Here is an 18,972-nt window from a genome sequence, read left to right on the forward strand (position 1 = left end):
TCGTCTCTCATTCTTATTTTGACGAATTTTAACATTCTTGTGGGAAGCAAAAGAATTTTATGCGCCAAATTTAATTACGTACAATATAATTATTTTTTATATTTTTAGCCTAGTTTAGTATGATTTAGTATAGTTTAGTATAAAATCGCATTTTTAATAGAGTTTTGAAGGTTCGGAAGACCCGATTTTTTTTTCAATTTATAATTTATAACAGTACAATTATAATTTATAATAATACAATTTACAATAATAAAAAATTTTTTCGCAAAAAAACTTTTTTGTTTTTTCCGCGATTTAAGAAATAAATTTTTTTAAACAATAATTTTTAGCACACGACTTGCAAAAATCGCGCTATAAGTAACTTGCAGACGCATTAAATCCCGTGAGTACGCTCTAAGTAGTTCCAGACGCGTTGCGCCTGCCGCATCGAAGTAGGTACAGACACATTACGTCTGGCCCGCCGGTGGTCTGCTAATAGATACAGCCGCGTTACGTCTGTCCTCGCGCGCGTTCTGAGTAGATTCAGACGCGTTGCGCCTGCCGCATCGAAGTAGGTTCAGACACATTACGTCTGGCCCGCCGGTGCTCTGCTAGTAGGTATAGCCGCGTTACGTCCGTCCCGCCGGCGCTCTGCTAGTAGGTATAGCCGCGTTACGTCCGTCCCGCCGGCGCTCTGCTAGTAGATACAGCCGCGTTACGTCTGTCCTCGCGCGCGTTCTAAGTAGATTCAGACGCGTTGCGTCTGTCCCGCTCGACCGCGGCATCTCTCAACTAAATGAAATAAATATCGTCGTCGTCGGTAGGTTTTTTTTATTATATCCAATTCTAATATCATAATAATATCATATTAACGTCAATAAAGTGTTTCAATACATATTCGTGTCTCTGTAAATAGCGAGAGCGCACACAACGTAATTATGGGCTATTAAATGTAACGTAATCGCGTAATTGCAACGTATAAGATAATTCACTTAAAATTGAGGATAAAAAGTGATCCTCAAAGTTGTTAAATCGCGCGCTGAATATTAATATGAACCGTGGGATCACACGGAGATCCGAAGATAAGGCGCGAATCGAGGGAGCGTCGAGAGACGCAAATAAGAAGCAAGAGAATCGTGGAATCCTGCGAAGGTGGCAAACATCCGGGACGACGCAGCGGTTAGGTATTTCGCTACGGGACAAGGATACGCGGATTCGTCCGGAGTGAAGCCAGTTTCTCCGCAAATTTGCACAAGACGCGCGCGGCACGTTTCCGACAGAAGGTCCGACTCGCACCTGCAAGCGGACTCTCGCTGTCGAAAAGAGACAGAGGTAGAAAAAACGACGAAGAGCCGAAGGAAGGAGAAGGAAGAAGAAGACAAGAAGAGAACTCAACGAGGAGAGAAGGAGGAGGAGGAGATGGTGGAGGAACCCAAAGCTTGTCAAAAAGTGAAAGGTTGTCCGTCTCCTCTATCCCCACACACAGGATCTGGATCTGGCCGGCAAAACCGATCTACCTGTCTCCTTTCCTCTCTCTGTCTCGCTTTCTCCTTCTTTCACCGTGTTCTTCCCCCCTTCCCCTCTGCGATCCAATACGGAACGACGTCTCAACACACCGGCACCAACAATTCCAGCCCCGACGACACCATCAACGGCGCGAACGCGCCGGCTCTCCGTTGATGCCCCGAGGATGATTTTCATTCAGGACTTTACAGTAACGCCGAGACGTTAACGCGGCGATTTGCGCTCGCCGATGCGCGCCGATAAGTGAGTTCTCGTACGTACGTTGAATCAAAGGTCTCGTTTTCGCTTTATCGAGGTAGGACCGGGCTGAAAGTACACAAGAGCGTGATTAATTAATCGGTCGGCCGGAGTCGCCGAGGCGGACTTTCGTTCGCCCATAAGGAAATGTGACGGTAACGATGGCGAGTTGCGAGTTCGGATTTTGATCCTAGTTTGAAAGTGACACGTTTTCGGCGGGTGCCAGGTTTGCTTTCTCATTGGCACAAATCGCCGAACGTTGGCGAGGAAAAGTTATGAAAAGGGCGCCAGCAGTAACTACATCTTTGAATCGCCAGAGGTAGAGCCGGTGTATTTACGTTACTCGCGTTTCCGAGCCTCGCGTGGAGATAAGGTAAACAGCGTGCGTGAAGGCAAGAATCACAGAGTTGAGAGAGAGAGTGTCGAGTTTCATTAGTTTCATTTAAATCAATCGTGAAGACGAGAACGAAGAGTTACGCAGCACCGAATCTTCTAAATCGCCGAGTCATCTAAATGTAATAATTTTTCAGCATACTTTTATTTCCATTGTTTACTCAGCCCGTTTCTCATATTAATACGGAAGGAAAAGTGATTTTGATTATTTGATCGGGATAATTTTCAAAGGCGAAAATAAAGCGCCAAACTTATCGATATTTCTTACAATTTGACGCGTATTTAAAGCGTCGACTTTTTTCTTCGCCATTTTGTTCAAACACAACGGTAATTGCAAATGTAACTCTCCATTCGCGCACGCAAGCGACTTATCGTATCGGTCCTCCCGAACAAGCACGACGAACGAGCGAGCGGCAAGAAATGCCAGGAATCTTGTTGATCTCGTGATGAATTGCCGAAGTGGCAGTGATCTCGTTTCTTCGGTGGCACACCCGTTCGTTTCTCACAACACCTGTCGCGAAGAGTAATCAGCAACATGGAGGAAAATATCAGCTGCATGGAGGAAGAATGCCTGATCGAGAGGAGGAGGACTACTACGCTAAAGGAGTGTAAAGAGATATTGCAGGAAGAAAAATCCGACCGTTATAGCAAAGAAGCCTTTAGAAGACTCTTTCATGATCAGGTACTTATTCGACACGACTGAAATAAGAACTAGATACGCAAGTAATAAACGTACAGATATAATAACGGTACTCTCTTATAATAGATTGCCTTTCCTTTATTTAGTATAAATTTAATTACGATTAAAAAATTAATTTAATACTAACTTTTAATTAAGTTTCTGGCTCAAGTAACTATTATCTTAACTAAGATAATTTTATAACTCATTAACTTTTAACTTAGTTAAAAATAAAAATTATCTAACACTGCAAATATTAATTAAGGGAAATTAATTTTTTTAGTATTTATAAGTGTTCGATGATGAAGTTGATTTTTCTGGCTGAGGCAGAAAGAATTACCGCTCTTATTTATAAAATTCGGGAAGTATATACAGTAATTTTAAATTTACGACACGGGCTGATTTTACGACAGCTTTTTCGACGTGTCTTTTTACGTAAAATGAGTGAAACGTTATCCCTTAGAAGGGAAACGTAAAGCCGTGTAAAAAGTAATCGTATCTTATGAAAGTAGTCATTATTAAACGCCAAGATCATTAAATCGTAAATCCGAAGGCTCGGGACAGAGATAAACAAAACACGGTCCTGCAATTTAAGTAGTCCGCTGATGTCATATATTATGTCTGTACAAATTTTAATTCCATGCATAGACTTAATGTCTCACGGTTAATGGATCGGATAAAATCATTTGCTGAACAATGAATCATGAGCGAAACGTGGAATAATCTCTTCACGAAGATAAAAGATAATTGCTGTTGTACTATTCATTGCGCGGACTCCCAAAAGAGCTCCTTTGTAAAGGCGGTAGTTACAAAGGAAAATAGTTGTGTCTACACGCAATACGTCGCTCCGTCGGGAATAAAACCATTAAATTCATATGTATCCTGTAATCTGCTGCATCCTTAATAGCATCGTGCAAAAAAGATTAACGTACAATCCGCAAAGTAACCTTTTGGTGTTTACCAACACAGATTTACAATAAGGAGGATGAAACGTCCTCGCGATGGCAATCTGGTCGCGGCACTTTCTTAAAGTGGCCATGAAGAATTGCAATTATTGTAATTATTGGCTTGCCGTCTCGCTTTCTTTCGCGAACCGCAGGAAAAAAGGCTCGCGTGGCACTAGACGTGAAACCTCGGAATTACATCACAAAGTCCCGAGGATATTGGCTCGTCAAGCGATTACGATCCCTATAAAAGAAAGAGAAAGAAGAAGAAAACGAAAAAGCGTTTACGGTTCCTCGTGAGATCGGTGTTTCTTCGGATTGTAATTTATTTTATATTATATCTGAATAACAAGATAATACGTATTCCTGTTAATCGAAATGTCCGTAATCGGCAACTGTAATCAAAGCCGTAAGGATTCAAGTTTGAATCGTAACAGGAATTCATTACGTTAAAAAAGTAATTAAAAGCTCCTTGAAGCAAAAATCTGATCAAGTTACACTCCCAACAAATGAATTACTTAACATTTAGCGTTGAAAAAATATACATATATCGGCCGATTGGCGCGAAAACGAGGCGGATTTAAATAAATAAGACCCACTTAGATAAGGGCATGATGTGGATTTACTAGTTCAAATTTTTGTAGAAAAAAAATATCAATCTAGTTTCGAAAGCGAATAACTAATCGCCAGAATTGCGAGAGCACTTTCGTTAATCGTTTTTTTTTTCTTTCGTAGTGAAAATTTGAAATTTCACAGAATGAATGTACTCTAGAATGAAAGTTATTTTGAAAGTGACTATACTTTTAATTATCGGGTACCGTTTTTTTAGACACACGGTTGTTCTAATAGACTTAAAAAGATACCGCACCATGAATACATTGGCTCTCTATAAGGCAGCAATCGGTCATCCAGTCAATCATTTCACACTCGGACGGAATGCGCTGTCATTATACCGTCTACGGGATTTACGTAACGTACAATTTGACAAAAGTGACGTGTACATATTGCGTGTAAGACGTCAAGAGATTGAACATGAGACTTCAATTCGATCCGTTTATCTTCGCGTTTCACAGAACAATTAAATACACATAATTTATAAAATATAAGCACCTCCCTGAATATTATATGCAATCAAATTTACAAAAAAAAAAGAACGAGAAGGCTCATTGACGATGAAATTATTTTTCTTACACGGAGAAACTATTGTAATAAAAATTACTACCAAATTTTGTAATAAATGGTCTACGCCGGAATTATGACGGAAATGATTATGTGTGTTGTAATCTTTAGTGATGTATATCATTGTGTAGATCACAAAACGAAACGAAGGATTTTAATGGACGTTTTTTTATTTAAGATCCTGAGAAGTCTTATTGAATGTCCTGAGATTACAGTTAGTCACAGTCAATGTTCCCTTTGGAACTCTTAGATATTTTCCACCTTTTCACGTGTGTTTGCACCGCACTCTTTATGGTAAATTTAAATCAATAAATAAATGATCTTCGTTTGCAAATACTTTTTTTATCATGATTTTTTAACAATTGATAATTATTGCATATATTTCCTCGATAAAATCCTTGAAGTTAGATGTAAAGATTCCTTGAGTTCCGATTTATTGGTTACGTTTTGCTGAAGATTACAATACACGTAATAATTTCGATAATAATTCCGATATAACCCGACATTACAAACTTGTGTAGCAATTTTTATTACAACATCTTCGTCATGTGAGGTATCCCTTTCGATTTATTTTTTTAAGGTTTTTAAATGGATTTAACACGACGGTATCGTCTCTTGCGGAAAACTTCGGGTTGAAAGATTTTATTTATTCTTCGACAGCAAAATCCATGTCGCTCCTGGAGTGATTGAGTCCATTCGCGCTATAGTATATGTATCTTTCTCTCTTTTTCAATTATAAGAAAACACTGGATAAAGCGTTATAGACGAAATGGGATTCCCCATATCGGGCCTGAGATTCGTTTTCGATGGTTCGCGATCTCGGGAGCCCAGCGCGACGTTTTATCGGACAATCGTCTCCGCGTGCGCGCGCGCGAGAGATCGCGATCGTCGGGCAATGAGTTCACGCTCGAGAATCCGCGTCGCCGTAGGAAAAGGAGACCCGAGGCGGCGGTGACGATACGATCGAAGGAAACGGGGGGTCTCTATCGAGGGCCTCCGGTTTTCGATCAAGGTGGCCGATCGCCCCGGGCGCGAGGCCTTGATGCTCCCCGAGCACCTCCGTCACTTGGGACCGATCGATCGATTGTGGGGACCAGTCGTAGAGTAGAACACAGTGCCGGCTGGGGCCGACACCTCGTTTACTGACCATCCATTAACCCTTTAATCCTCATCGTTACGAATCGCCGACGTGCTATCGGCCGTCATTATCGGCCGGGCGTCGTTAAATACCGATTCACGTCTTTAAAGTATACGTTTCTTTCGGTGTCGAGATCCGATTGATTGGAAGGAAAAGAAGTGGAACTGAAAGAGAGAAAAAAAAGATATATATACATATATATATATAGAGAGAGAGAGAGAGAGAGAGAAAGAGAGAGAAAGAGAGAAGTATTGTTAAATAAAATATTTTTAATAGGATGGGTAATTAAAATATTTTAAATGAAATAAATTAAATCAGGTTAAATAAGATATTAATCCAGATAACATAATGTCTAAAATCGGAACATAAGATGTCTTAAAAACCTTTGTAATTAAGACATCTGATAGACCTCTTATTTCCCGATTTTAGACGTTATATTGTCTGAAAAGTTATCTAATTGTTAAATTAAAGCCAAGAAACGCGAGGTAAGATCTGCTTAAAACTCGATTACGAAAACGACGTTCGTTGGAAGTAAGAAAGTTAGTATAATAAAATAAGAAAGTTGTTAAGAAAGACGCTGAGAGAGATCACATCGCGGCAAAACCTGTTATTTTTCCCATCTGGAATTTCCACTTGAAATATAGATATAATTACAATAATCACGTATGTAATTCAGAGAGAATCATTGTAAGAAGAAGAAGAAGAAAAACATCGCCATTAGTTTTGCATCACCAAATGTGCGATGTCATCAGGTGCGGTAGAGAGAGTAATCGATCTAAGCGTGAATAGCGCGCGTGAATAGACAGCACGCGAACATATGCACGTTTTACACGTGTTCCCAATATTGAATAGCAAGATCAACATCGACCTTTCGATCGGAAACTTTCGTGCAGAATTGTATCATAAAGACGATTGGCTTGTCATATCAGGCCTGTATAATTGCCGTGATTGATCATTATTATTTCCTCTGGCACCTGTGCGGAGTACAGTACGTGTGAGATGAAAGAATGACTGATTCGAGACACTCTTTTCTTGCATCGCTAATTTTAAAAGCCAGACGCAGGTTAGTCACAGCTTCGTAATTACAGTATAAAATGCCATTCTTTGTCCGCGCGGTTCCGGATTAGATTATACAGGAATTCTTGTACACACACGAACGTCGTGTGCTCGATACCTGCCATTAATGGAAATGAACAGCTAATTACATACATTAACAACAGCATATTACACAAACATTGAGGAATTTAATTCTGACGTGATCTTCTCATTTTTTTTATAACAAATCATTTTATCTATAGTGCCGTTTATTCTCTCGTACTATATCTTCATCTAGCTTACAAATCCAGATTTGAAATTTCCAAGTATCGTAAATTTAATATTAATTATATAGAACATGCATCACTGAACAAAATACTTTCAATTATCTACTAAAAAAATGCATCGTTGTCGTGTGTATTTTAAATTTAAAATAAGATTAATAAATGAAATTGAATTCGCACAATGAATTAATCAATATTTTTTTATTACCGTCCGCACGTTAAGATCTTAAAGCGAAATACATTTCAACTTGAGTAAGCTACTGAAAACTCGACGTCAGATCGTTCAAAGGACACAATTAAAGTAAAAAAAGAATAAAGGAACTAAGATTGATGGTTCGCATGTACTCACCTCGTACAAGCCACTCTCACTGTCTGTAATCTACGCGAGCAATATTGGGATATGTTTCTGGATCTCGCACTACGTGCCGAGGGAGCACGCGGTGCAGTCTCTCGTGACATTGACCCATATCTTAACGAGCGAGCGAGCGAAATACGCACGTGGGTACGTGCGTGTAACAGGGCCGAGATCCGCGCCGATGGTGATCGATATGCGTCATAATCGACGTTAAAACTGTCGCCGCTGTGCGCACCTTAGGCTAGAATTTTAATAAATCACCGCTCCATTATCATGCATTAACTTTGCCCCAGATAATATTCGCGACTGAAAACGTCATTCTTTATTACGACGAGGTGCTTACGCGCATTGCATGATATGTCGAAGAAATATACAGAGTTCCTCGTTACGCGACGTGTCGTAAGCGTAAAAATCTCACTATGAACAAGAATTGTCTTTCTTAACAACTTTAAGAGATAATATTTACACATTGCTTACGATTGATCGGTGTTGTTCAGGTACTTCTTGGAAAATTATTTATACTGTTCGATCAAGACCGTGATGAGTTACTAAAGCAGGATGACTGGATTGAGTTTCTCAAGAGGCGGTTGACGTAAGCATATTTTTCCCATTATTTATGGACATTCTTATTTTTACGTACATTACGATTTTCTGACGGCATTTTTCATACATTTTTACGTCTCTCTCAGATCGTATTATCTTTGCTTTTTCAGAAATGAGAAGCAAAATGATCTTGTCGATCAGATCGAAAGCGTGGCGTACGTGCTGTGCGGGGAGAATCCGATAAATCTCGCCAATTTCCAGCAGATTTTTCATACCAAAGGGGTTAGATACGTTATTTTTATATTTAGAGAAAAAATATGCGGAAGAAAAATTAAAATTAATGTTCATCCACATTAGCAATTAATGAATCAACGCGAGAAGTAATAGAAGCAACCGAAAAGTTTCCTTTTATGGCGAGAGATACTAAATTGAAAATTAAAGTAGATTTACGTTTTATTATAATTCGTGGCAAAAATTACACTATTAATCTAGATATTTTATTAATTTTTAATTCTGTTCCTCTTTTCGTTGTATTCGCGTTATTTTGTTACGTATATAGAGGAGAGCGGTGTCAGTTGTAATAGGGTGTCAATTGAAACAAATAACTCGATGTCTATTTTATGTGTCTTCTACAGATTGTTGAAAAATTGTTCCGGTTAATTGATCAAGAGAACTCAGGATATGTTACGTCCACCCAGATCATGGAAATCATATCTAGCATGAGTAAAACCAGGTAACACACTGACTACAAAGTTACTTTTGTTAACAATGGAGATCATTGTCGAGCGTGTTTATAATTAAAACTTTAATCTGCGAAACACTAGGCGATAATTTCGATTGCGCGACCCATTAAGAGATGGAATTTTCGTTTCAGGCCACCTGCCGGCTTCGATAAAGGAAATCTTGAGTGGCTGGAGAAGATATTTAAGCAGACTGTCGGAAACGAGAGAGAGATCCGACGCGAGGAATTTAAAAAGATCGTCACTTCGAAAAATGTACGAAGACAGCATAAGTATACTTCATGTCAAACGTCGAATTTACACTTCAATTTCATTATTGAATTCAATTAGTTATATGATGTCGTCTCCTCGATGTTTTCTCGAACGGAATAATATAGCTTATTTTTACTCATTGAGGTTGACAATCGAATAATATTCATTCGAATTATTTTTCAGCCGTTCTTCACCGAGAGGGTTTTCCAAATATTCGACAAGGACAATTCCGGCGCAATATCGCTGCAGGAATTTATAGAGGCCATGCATCAATTCGCCGGGAAATCACCGGACGATAAGATTAGGTTTCTCTTCAAAGTTTATGATATCGACGGTAATATTTAAAATTTAGATTCGCTCAGTCATGTACGGAAAGAATATTTACAAAATTCAAGTTGCATCATTCTCTCTTTCGGAACGGCAACAGGCGATGGATTAATACAACTTCGAGAGTTAGAGCACGTGATGAGAGCCTGCATGGAAGAAAATGGAATGAAGTTCAGTGACGATCAAATCGAGGATCTAACGATCGCACTCTTCGAGGATGCCGATCAAGGTAACAGAGGAGCGATCACTTTCGAAGCTCTGAAGAGGCAACTGGAAAAGCATGATGGTTTGCTGGAAAATCTCTCTATCAGGTTTGACAGAAAATTATCAAATGCAAGAAATTACAATATTTCTGACAATCGCACAATTTTAACAAGGACCGACTTTTCCACACAAATATAAAATATTTTTTACTGTGTAGCATAGATCGATGGCTAGTACCACCACAGCCAAAGCCGAAACGGAAATCTACCTTGGGAGTGTTTTCGTCTCTTCGTCCGTATCAACTCACGAAACCGTACATGAAGAACAATTACGTCTACATCACCTTCATCTCGATATTCATCCTGATTAACGTGGCTCTCTTTGTTTCTCGTCTTCATCAATACCGAAATGACAGCGGTTACGTCATGCTCGCGCGTGCATCCGGTAAGAAAAATCTGATAATATACGCAAGAATATGCGTTTTATCTTTGGCTGTGACCTTCCTCGATTACCCGGAGGACACGGAGATGTGTCATATTCATTTTCTTACAATTGCACATTCTCTGATAAATTCAAGATATGTTTTTTATAATAAACATTGGTAGTCGAATATTAGATTCAGAGATAATTGTCGTTACATCAAAGTCTAATGAAATAATTCTAGCATCAGTATTTCAACTAATTAGCATTTTGACTAATTTCAACTAATCTCGATATACGATTTTTCAGGACAATGCCTGAATTTTGACTGTACGTTCATCCTGGTCCTCATGCTACGCCAATGCATCACATTTTTGCGAACAAATGGTTTTAACTCTGTAGTTCCTCTGGATCATCATATATATCTTCACAAAGTGGCGGGACTTTTAATCGGATTTTTCAGCATCATACACATTCTGATGCATCTCATTTACTTCGGTATGTTTAATATCTTTTTAATTTAATTTATAAAGTACGCTTTACTGATTCTCAAAATAAAATAAAAACTATTTTTCTTCCAAAGAAAATGTAGCTATTGCTATTTCGAGAAAGATATTTTATAGCTACCTACAGCAAAATTAGATAACTTTTAATAATTATATATATTTGTTTTAATTAAATACACGTAGCTACGGTGATAATGAAGGACGACAAAATGAACAGTGAAAACTACACGATGATCGAATGGTTGCTGACAAGTCGACCTGGGCACTATGGTTTGGTAGCAGGTACTGCATATCCTACTGGAGTGATCCTACTCGTTATACTCGTCATCATGACTGTCTGTTCGATGTCTTTTGTACGGCGCGGAGGGTGCTTCGAGGTACTTCGAATGTTGTCATACATACGCCGATATATCGAATTTTATATTGCAGCTCAGATATTATATCGACGATTTTATATAATATCCTATTTTAATCCATCTCTTATCCTTCAAAGATAAAAGAGGCGATAAATTAAAATAGGACATCCTGTGAACTTCCCTCCCATTCGTTTATTTACCTTCATACAATTCTCATGATTTTAAAATTCCTATAATTTTGTGTCGTTTTGAAAGGTGTTTTATTGGTCCCATCTGCTATACATACCATTCTGGATTCTGATGATCTTTCACGGCCCGAATTTCTGGAAGTGGTTCATCGGACCGGGTATAATATATTTAGTCGAGAGGATTCGTCGACTTGTATGGCTACGTTCTCAGCGAGGGAAAACGTACATAAGTTCCGGCCTGTTGTTACCTTCGAAGGTGACACACCTGGTCATCAAGAGACCGCCGCATTTTCATTTTCATCCCGGCGATTACGTCTTCGTTAACATTCCGGTAATAGCGGGATACGAGTGGCACCCGTTCACCATTAGTAGCGCTCCGGAACAGGAAGGTGAATTTTTATTGTTCTTCGTGTTTTCGTCTCGCATCGCTCTCTCATTTCTCGAAATTTTGCGCAATAGTCAACGATACGATGCCGAATTTATAGATTACATGTGGCTGCACATTCGCGCGGTCGGCGAATGGACCAATAGTCTGTACTCGTACTTCGAGAAGGAACAAATCAAACTTCACAACGGCGATATTTTACCTATTGAAAATGCTGCAAATACCCGCAAGAAGTCGTAAGTCTATTCCCAATCAGCACAGAAGCTTACAGCAACATTCTATTGAATATTACGAAATTATTGTAATTTCAACGAAATATTAGCATATAATTTTTACACATGTAGAACTCGGCGTGCGAAGTGGCAGTTTTTAATACTGGATATTTAAACACAATTAAAATGAACATTGAATTATTACATGTTATATAAGTTTGTAAAATTACATAGATTCCTCAGCAGCAAGAAGCCGCCTCTTATCGTGAAACAAAAGCCCTCGACGGAAACCCTGCAGCATCCGTATGGTCTCGACAATCCCATGTTCGTATCTGATTTGGCGAAGGCAATGTCACCCTCGAGTACACCTATTAATAATCAATCTGCATACTTAAAAACTCCGGAAAGTAAGGCTTACTTACAAAATCAAATATACCTTCGATACGCGATCTCACTACGTGTATATCATTCTGTCGAGAAAATAGTAAACTCAAGAGTTCTTTCTCTATTTCTTTCTCATGTTATGTAATCACGTTTTAATATAACACATTTCAAGAAATAATCTAATAAATTCAATAATTTAAATTAAAAAATTAACATGGAATGAGCTCATGTCGAGTATTACACGCAAATTCGACCGACAGATACACCAGGATCGGATAAGGATTCTATAGCTATGATGGGAAGAGACAGGAGGCTCCATCAGCTGCTTCTTGGTAGCAAACTGCCGCTCGAAAAGTCACGCTCGATGCCTGATATGCAAACGAAGAAGAAGAAGAAAGAACGACTAAGAGTGTGAGTAAGAAAGGATAATCCTCGTTAAATAATGAATTATTTTATTTATAAGAAATTATGCGAATGTCAAGTTATATGAATATTATATGCAGTCATCCATATTCTCTCACTTTCTCTCTCCCCTTCTTTCTCTCTTTCTTTCGAAATTTCTTGAAATAAAATTTCACTCAGAATTAGAGTCACCCGAATTCGAGTGATTTTTTATTCATATAAAGTGAATTCTCCGCTCTGCATTGTCTGGCTTTTCACTCATTTCGAGTGAGATTCTACTCCAAGAAATTAGAAGATACTGATGTTGCTGCAGACTTCGCGATTATATGAGATCGGAATCAGAGAGGAGCTTCGACGAATGTCAGATGAAACGCGCGCGATTGAAGTCGTTGGGCTTGGCATACCTGAGTCCGCAAAATAAATCGTTGGCCCAAAGTTTCCGATACATGCGGACGAAGCCAACCATCATCGCTTTTAAGACACCCAGTTTCGAAACGAGCGATTACGATGTCGACGCACCGTCGAATTCCGGTAAGTAGTGGAAAAAAAATTATATCTTTTATTCATAAATATATATAAAGTTACAAAAAGCAAAAGTTTTCTATAAAATAGTGTGATACGTTATTGAGATATTCTCACGGTAGTGAGACGATCGTGAAAAATGATTTGCGTAATTTATAATAACTGGAAAACGGACAGATCGTGGTTAAAAGTGATTTAGAATAATTTGATTGACATTTACGTTGACGAATGTATCATCGTGTAAAATCAAATACGATATCGAATATAAATTTGTATTATAATATTTTCTATCCACCACTTTTGGGCAGCGTCCAATGCTAACGCGGGGGCAAATGAAGTGACATCGACCACACCGGTGGATATGCAAGTCGCCGTGGAAGAGGGAAGATTGAAGAAAAATTTCAGTGAAAATTTCAGTACAAATAGTTTGGGAAGCTTAGATCCGTCGCTCGAAAATTCCTCTCATTCGTCTATAAATTATCCCGTAGGGAAGCCATTGGAGGTAAAGCATTTTCCTCTGATCCTTATGTAACTTTTTTCGCGACATTTTCAAAGCTCCGAAAAGATTTATGATTTTAATTAGGAATCGTGAATTGATTTCGAAACCGAACAATGCATTGCTATCGCAGATTTTCCTAGACGGTCCTTATGGGGCGCCGTCGAGTCACATCTTCCGAGCGCAGCATGCCGTCCTAATTGGCACGGGAATTGGAGTTACACCTTTCGCCTCCATACTGCAATCGATCATGCATCGATACTGGAAAGCGAGGCACACCTGTCCGAAATGCTCGTTTTCCTGGGCCAGCGAAATTCCGCACACTGTGATGAATTTGCGAAAGGTAGATGTACTCGCACTTAAGGATACGTTGTGCACAAGTGAAAATAATGAAAAAAATTACAAATCGATCTGTATTGTATTTAAAAGTGACATCAAAAGTTTACTACTACTACAGAATAATGCATGATTCAACGTGATGAATTAATTTAAGTGTTTAGATGTAGCAGAATATCTTTTACAGGTGGACTTCTTCTGGATTAATCGCGATCAACGTTCGTTCGAGTGGTTCTTAAACTTACTATCTCAACTTGAAATGGAACAAGCTGAGTTAGGTATCACTATGGAACGCTTTTTGGAGATGCATATGTACATCACAAGCGCGTTGCAAAAGAATGATATGAAAGCAGTTGGCTTACAATTAGCGATGGATCTCTTGCATGAAAAGGTAGGAAAATATTACAATTCTTCCGGGAACTTGTAAACAATCGACTTTGAAATTTACAATTATGTGTCAAACTTGCAAAGACAATCAAACTTGATTTATTATTTTATTATTCTTACCCATTGATATTGCTTCTCGTTGATTAGGAAAAACGAGATCTTATCACAGGTTTAAAGACTAGAACGAACGCGGGTCGTCCTAATTGGGATAAGGTGTTCAAGCAACTCCAGGACAGGAAGAAAGGAAAGATCACGGTGTTTTATTGCGGTCCACCTCAACTCGCCAGAATCCTTCGATACAAATGTGATCAGTTCGGGTTTTGTTTCAGAAAAGAGTCCTTTTAATATCTCCAAAAGAAATGGATTTCTCTCGATAATTATATCGGCGTGGAAAGTTTATGAAGAATGTTAACAAACAGTAATTTGCCACTGGAATTCACGTCCTCTAATTTTACTCATTATAATTGTATAATAACTATATTTTAATAAATTATTTTTCTCGATTTTAATATGGACTTACGGACAATCTTTACCTGTCATATTTCGGGCCATAAATTTCTAAAATTCGATTTTGTAATTCTTAATTAACCGAAAGATACTTTCGGTCGCTTAACTCTTCCATTCGTTGATCAATCAATGTTCTTCATCATTCTGGCTGTTTCGTGCATTATCCAGATGGTAATCAAAAGGAGTGAAAAATATAACTGCCGTTCTGTCATAGTTTCTACAAGACTAATTTCCGCGTTATTTTTGTTTCATCGATCAAATAAAACCGTCGAGATTTTGCATTTACGTTCTTTTATCACGTCATTTTTAAATTTAGGTATTATGAAAAGTTTTCTATAACTTACATCGACGTATTACAATGGAATTTTTCAATAATCCGAAATTAGTTGATTATGCGTGAATTGACAATGATATATCGATAGAATTGATATGTAATAGAAGTAAATAAAAATATAATTCATTTCGAGGTTAGTTTTATTAAAAAGTACTTTTTATTACGTCGAACAGGTCTTTATGAGTCTAACTAAAACGCCAACATTTCATAAATATGTTACATACAACAATGTTACAAATGCCGCGTTAGTAAATAAATTGTATATCACATACAATTATTACATGCAACCAGAGAGAGTATATAATAATTATATAATTATTAATTATATATATATATAACTATAGATAATTATTAATTATATAATTTATATCATATACAACTTATAATTTATATCTTTTGGGAGTAACATTGACTAGACTTGGTTACTTCCATAATACTATTAATACAAATTGTGTAATACTCGTAAATGTTATAAGTCATCAAAAAGCTAGATCCATAATCGAGTTTAGGCGAGCTGAACACCGTTACTCTAACGTACACGAATAAATGCATTTGTGAAAATACGCATAAGGTGCGTACAGCACCGCGTCCGAAAGTGTTTAGTTTCAGTCAGCATTTACGTTTATCAAGACAGATGCCTGATTGCAGTGTGTTATGGTGAATTCGCAAGGATGTTGATACCACGGCTCACCATCCACTTGCATGGCGCACGACCGCATCAATTTGATCTAAATAGTACAAACAATATACCATTGTGTACAGTTGCACACGCAAGAAAATCTTTCCGATAATTCAATATTGCATTCAATACCTTTACGGTTTTAGCTTGGCCAATCCGATGTGGCTTCGAGAGGCCTACTTGCAGCTGAGCCATGTGGAATGAAGAGTAAAGAGCCACCACCTCCAACTTGCCATCATTAATACTTTGTACACTCACATTATCCTCATCTGTTTGACATATCGTTGATATATAATATATGATTGATTTCAAACGCGAGAGTCTCTCAATATCGATTTGTATTAAATAGACTAACCTTCCATTCCCATTTTCCACAGGTCGACTCCGGCAGCCCAAGATGGAATGTTAAGTATTACTACGCTCTCAATGGAAGGCAACTCTACCTTCTGGTCGTCTAAATAAACCTCTAAACTCTGTTCGAGATTTTTGCATTCTCTTTCCACGACTTGTTGTGTGCCAAAGCATAAGTACAATAACTGCAACATGTATAAACATACAGAATGTCCTACTCATATCATATGAACGAACGAGAAATTTGTTTACTTGATGAAGAGATACCTTGTTGAATAATCTATGACTAAACAGGTAAAACCGGCTCTCTCTTGTGCGATGAAAATTTAAAGTTACTTGTGCATCCACACCCACGCTTATGTAATTATACATAAATAGCTTCTTATATGATCCTCGGAATCCCAGTCCACCGTGTGGTTTTATCATTACGGACCACCTAAATTCCAGAAACTCGCTAAGAAACTAAATCTAACACTCGATGGTGTAAAAGCATATATCCTTGTTTATCCTATACCTGTCAAGTTTTACTTCTCGCGCTACCCGTATCTTCTGCAGGATCTCAACTGGATCCATATATTTATCGTGTTCCTTTCCCCATCCTAATACTCGGGATAAATCGTTGCCTGTCCCCAAAGGAATTATTGCTACAGACGGAACTGGCTGTTTCGTGTAAAAATATTTGTTTGTATTCGTGCTGAAATAATGTACGAGTGTGTGACTATGATAAAAAGAAAAGCATAAAAATCACCTTCAAGCAGAGTTTGTTGATAGTGTTCAGCAACCAAGCAATCGTTCCATCGCCACCCGCTACGAGAACAGTGCACGGAGTTTCTCCCAGCAAGCGGCACCACTCGAGAGCGGCGACTGGATCGCGTTCCGCTAAATCCACGATCTGCGCAGGATTTAAAAGTTTTCTGAACAGAGACAGAATTTGGCTTCCGTCGTTATTCCCAGATTTCCTATTTCCTATGGAGAAAGATATCATAAAGAAAAGATTTATTCAGTTTATTTTTATTAAGGTGTCGCTTTATCCGTGTAGATATTTTATAGGCAATTTACTTAGTTGTGATTCTCACTTACCTACAACAATAACTGGGTGCCACTTTGGCCAATTTGGTGTTATAATAGAACGAAGGTGTAATCTGCGTCTCATTGTGCTACGTCGATTTATCACTTCTAAGCTTCCTGGTGGAATAATCATTAATTTGAACGTTCCAAAATCACATATCTGAAAAGAAAGCATGATTACTTATTATAAGTTACTTAGAAAAATGAGATATGTCGACATAGAAGGAACATTTTGTTAATTATTACTTCAGAAAGAATAGATTTGCAAGCTTCATGAACACATCTCTGACACCAACAACACCACCAATCTGTGAGACCAGGTTCTATATCGCATTCTTCTCTGCAGATATAGCAAGTGGCAACAAGTGGCAGATTACCTTTAAATAAGAGGAAATATACTTTAAAAGGTGGAATATAATACAAATACATTACAAATTATAAATGTAACTAGTAATACCTCTGATCCAATGATGTTTCATTGCCTGGTCATTATTGAGAGTAATAGCCTTGCATTTGAGTCGTTTATCAGCAAGCTTTACACAACTTTGATCCGCACACACACCACAAGAATCACAGTGAAGACCATCCATATTCAATAATAAAGCCTCACAAATATTACAGTAATATGCCTGTAGATGAATAAAAAGCAATTCTGTACTTTTAACATATTAAGTTTATTATTTTCCGAACTATAACAAGAATTTTAAATCCAGTGAATAACAGAGATATAAGATATAAGGAATACAAAGCAGAAGTAAGAGTAATATAGAGTTAAGTAAGACTAATAATATGTTGGATCTTTTCATTACCATTTGGAACAGTTTATTGAAACTATCCTTAATTCTTGAAAGTACCTTAGTTGTTGCCCTGATCACCTTCCAATTATGTTCCTTTGTGATATCTCTAATTTGAATATGAGGATCACCAATAAGATACCTTAAGAAATTTAACGTAAATATAAAGAAAACCATGGTAGATAATGTTGGTAGGACAATAGTATTCAGGCCTTCTTCCCACATAATAATATTTAATTGGAAGATTCCACAAATTTATTACTTTCTGAAAGAAATATTATACTAAGCGCATGCTTGTCTAAAGTAATATTTCTTATATCAGCACAGTTTAGATTGATATTTAAAACTTATATCACAGAATTATATAAAATATTGTATGAAGTTTTTAAAATTAATATATATAATTCAATATACATTATACCTTTAATATATACATAATATATTCATTAAAATAAATCATTAATTAAACCAATATATAATGTATATTGTAAAAATTGTATAAAAATACTTATTTTATAATGAAGTTCTTCGAAAAACAATAAAATTTAAATTAAATATCTTTATGTGCTAAGTAGCACATGTATGTAAACACGAGGAGTCTCTATTAAGATTTCTATAAGAATAAAAAATGAAAATATATAATACAATTGCAATACATTACGTACAACAATATATAGTATAATTAATTATTAATAATATTGATCAATAATATAATTACCTCTTACAACCAACGTGACAATCACTGTTTGCATATCATGTTGTTTGCATTTTGCAGATCACTCGTGTTCCTTCCGACGTCGTTTACCAACTACGTTTATTTGCTGCTAACATC

The 18,972-nt window shown here is 37.5% G+C and overlaps 2 protein-coding genes across 3 annotated transcripts; one reads left to right on the forward strand and one right to left on the reverse strand.

Annotated features, from left to right (window-relative positions):
* The first annotated feature begins 2,668 nt into the window (after positions 1-2,668).
* On the forward strand, positions 2,669-14,818 carry LOC106743223 (NADPH oxidase 5). The gene is made up of 19 exons (XM_014616859.1): positions 2,669-2,815; positions 8,245-8,339; positions 8,461-8,572; positions 8,926-9,023; positions 9,165-9,285; positions 9,466-9,616; positions 9,710-9,920; positions 10,031-10,257; positions 10,543-10,731; positions 10,923-11,116; positions 11,351-11,672; positions 11,769-11,904; positions 12,115-12,287; positions 12,525-12,675; positions 12,980-13,197; positions 13,497-13,690; positions 13,818-14,027; positions 14,208-14,411; positions 14,555-14,818. The coding sequence occupies exons 1-19, from the start codon at positions 2,669-2,671 to the stop codon at positions 14,750-14,752; spliced, it is 3,351 nt and encodes a 1,116-aa protein (XP_014472345.1). The 3' UTR covers positions 14,753-14,818.
* A 683-nt stretch (positions 14,819-15,501) lies between these two features.
* Positions 15,502-18,970, reverse strand: LOC106743224 (diacylglycerol kinase epsilon). Of its 2 annotated transcripts, none has more exons than XM_014616861.1 (11): positions 18,859-18,970; positions 18,201-18,405; positions 17,804-17,975; positions 17,593-17,723; positions 17,359-17,506; positions 17,027-17,244; positions 16,793-16,938; positions 16,546-16,714; positions 16,283-16,463; positions 16,060-16,196; positions 15,502-15,976 (listed from the first exon to the last, which is right to left on the reverse strand). In XM_014616861.1, exons 2-11 carry the CDS (start codon positions 18,363-18,365, stop codon positions 15,854-15,856), a joined length of 1,590 nt encoding a protein of 529 aa, XP_014472347.1. In that variant the 5' UTR covers positions 18,366-18,405; positions 18,859-18,970; the 3' UTR covers positions 15,502-15,853. The 2 variants fall into 2 exon arrangements, with proteins under 2 accessions (XP_014472347.1, XP_014472346.1); XM_014616860.1 differs by having other exon boundaries at positions 18,156-18,405.
* Positions 18,971-18,972: the final 2 nt, after the last annotated feature.

The sequence above is a fragment of the Dinoponera quadriceps genome, unplaced genomic scaffold (assembly GCF_001313825.1).
Source record: "Dinoponera quadriceps isolate SergipeBrazil2010 unplaced genomic scaffold, ASM131382v1 scaffold616, whole genome shotgun sequence".
Classification (NCBI taxonomy): Eukaryota; Metazoa; Arthropoda; class Insecta; order Hymenoptera; family Formicidae; genus Dinoponera; species Dinoponera quadriceps.

Coding starts and splice junctions, on each gene's coding strand:
- LOC106743224 (XM_014616860.1), bottom strand. CDS start 18,365: ATGTGGGAAGAAGGCCTGAATACTATTGTCCTACCAACATTATCTACC. Junction 17,724..17,803: donor GAAACATCATTGGATCAGAG/GTATTACTAGTT, acceptor TCTTATTTAAAG/GTAATCTGCCACTTGTTGCC. Junction 17,507..17,592: donor GCAAATCTATTCTTTCTGAA/GTAATAATTAAC, acceptor CTTTCTTTTCAG/ATATGTGATTTTGGAACGTT.
- LOC106743223 (XM_014616859.1), top strand. CDS start 2,669: ATGGAGGAAAATATCAGCTGCATGGAGGAAGAATGCCTGATCGAGAGG. Junction 8,340..8,460: donor TTTCTCAAGAGGCGGTTGAC/GTAAGCATATTT, acceptor TTGCTTTTTCAG/AAATGAGAAGCAAAATGATC. Junction 9,617..9,709: donor CAAAGTTTATGATATCGACG/GTAATATTTAAA, acceptor GAACGGCAACAG/GCGATGGATTAATACAACTT.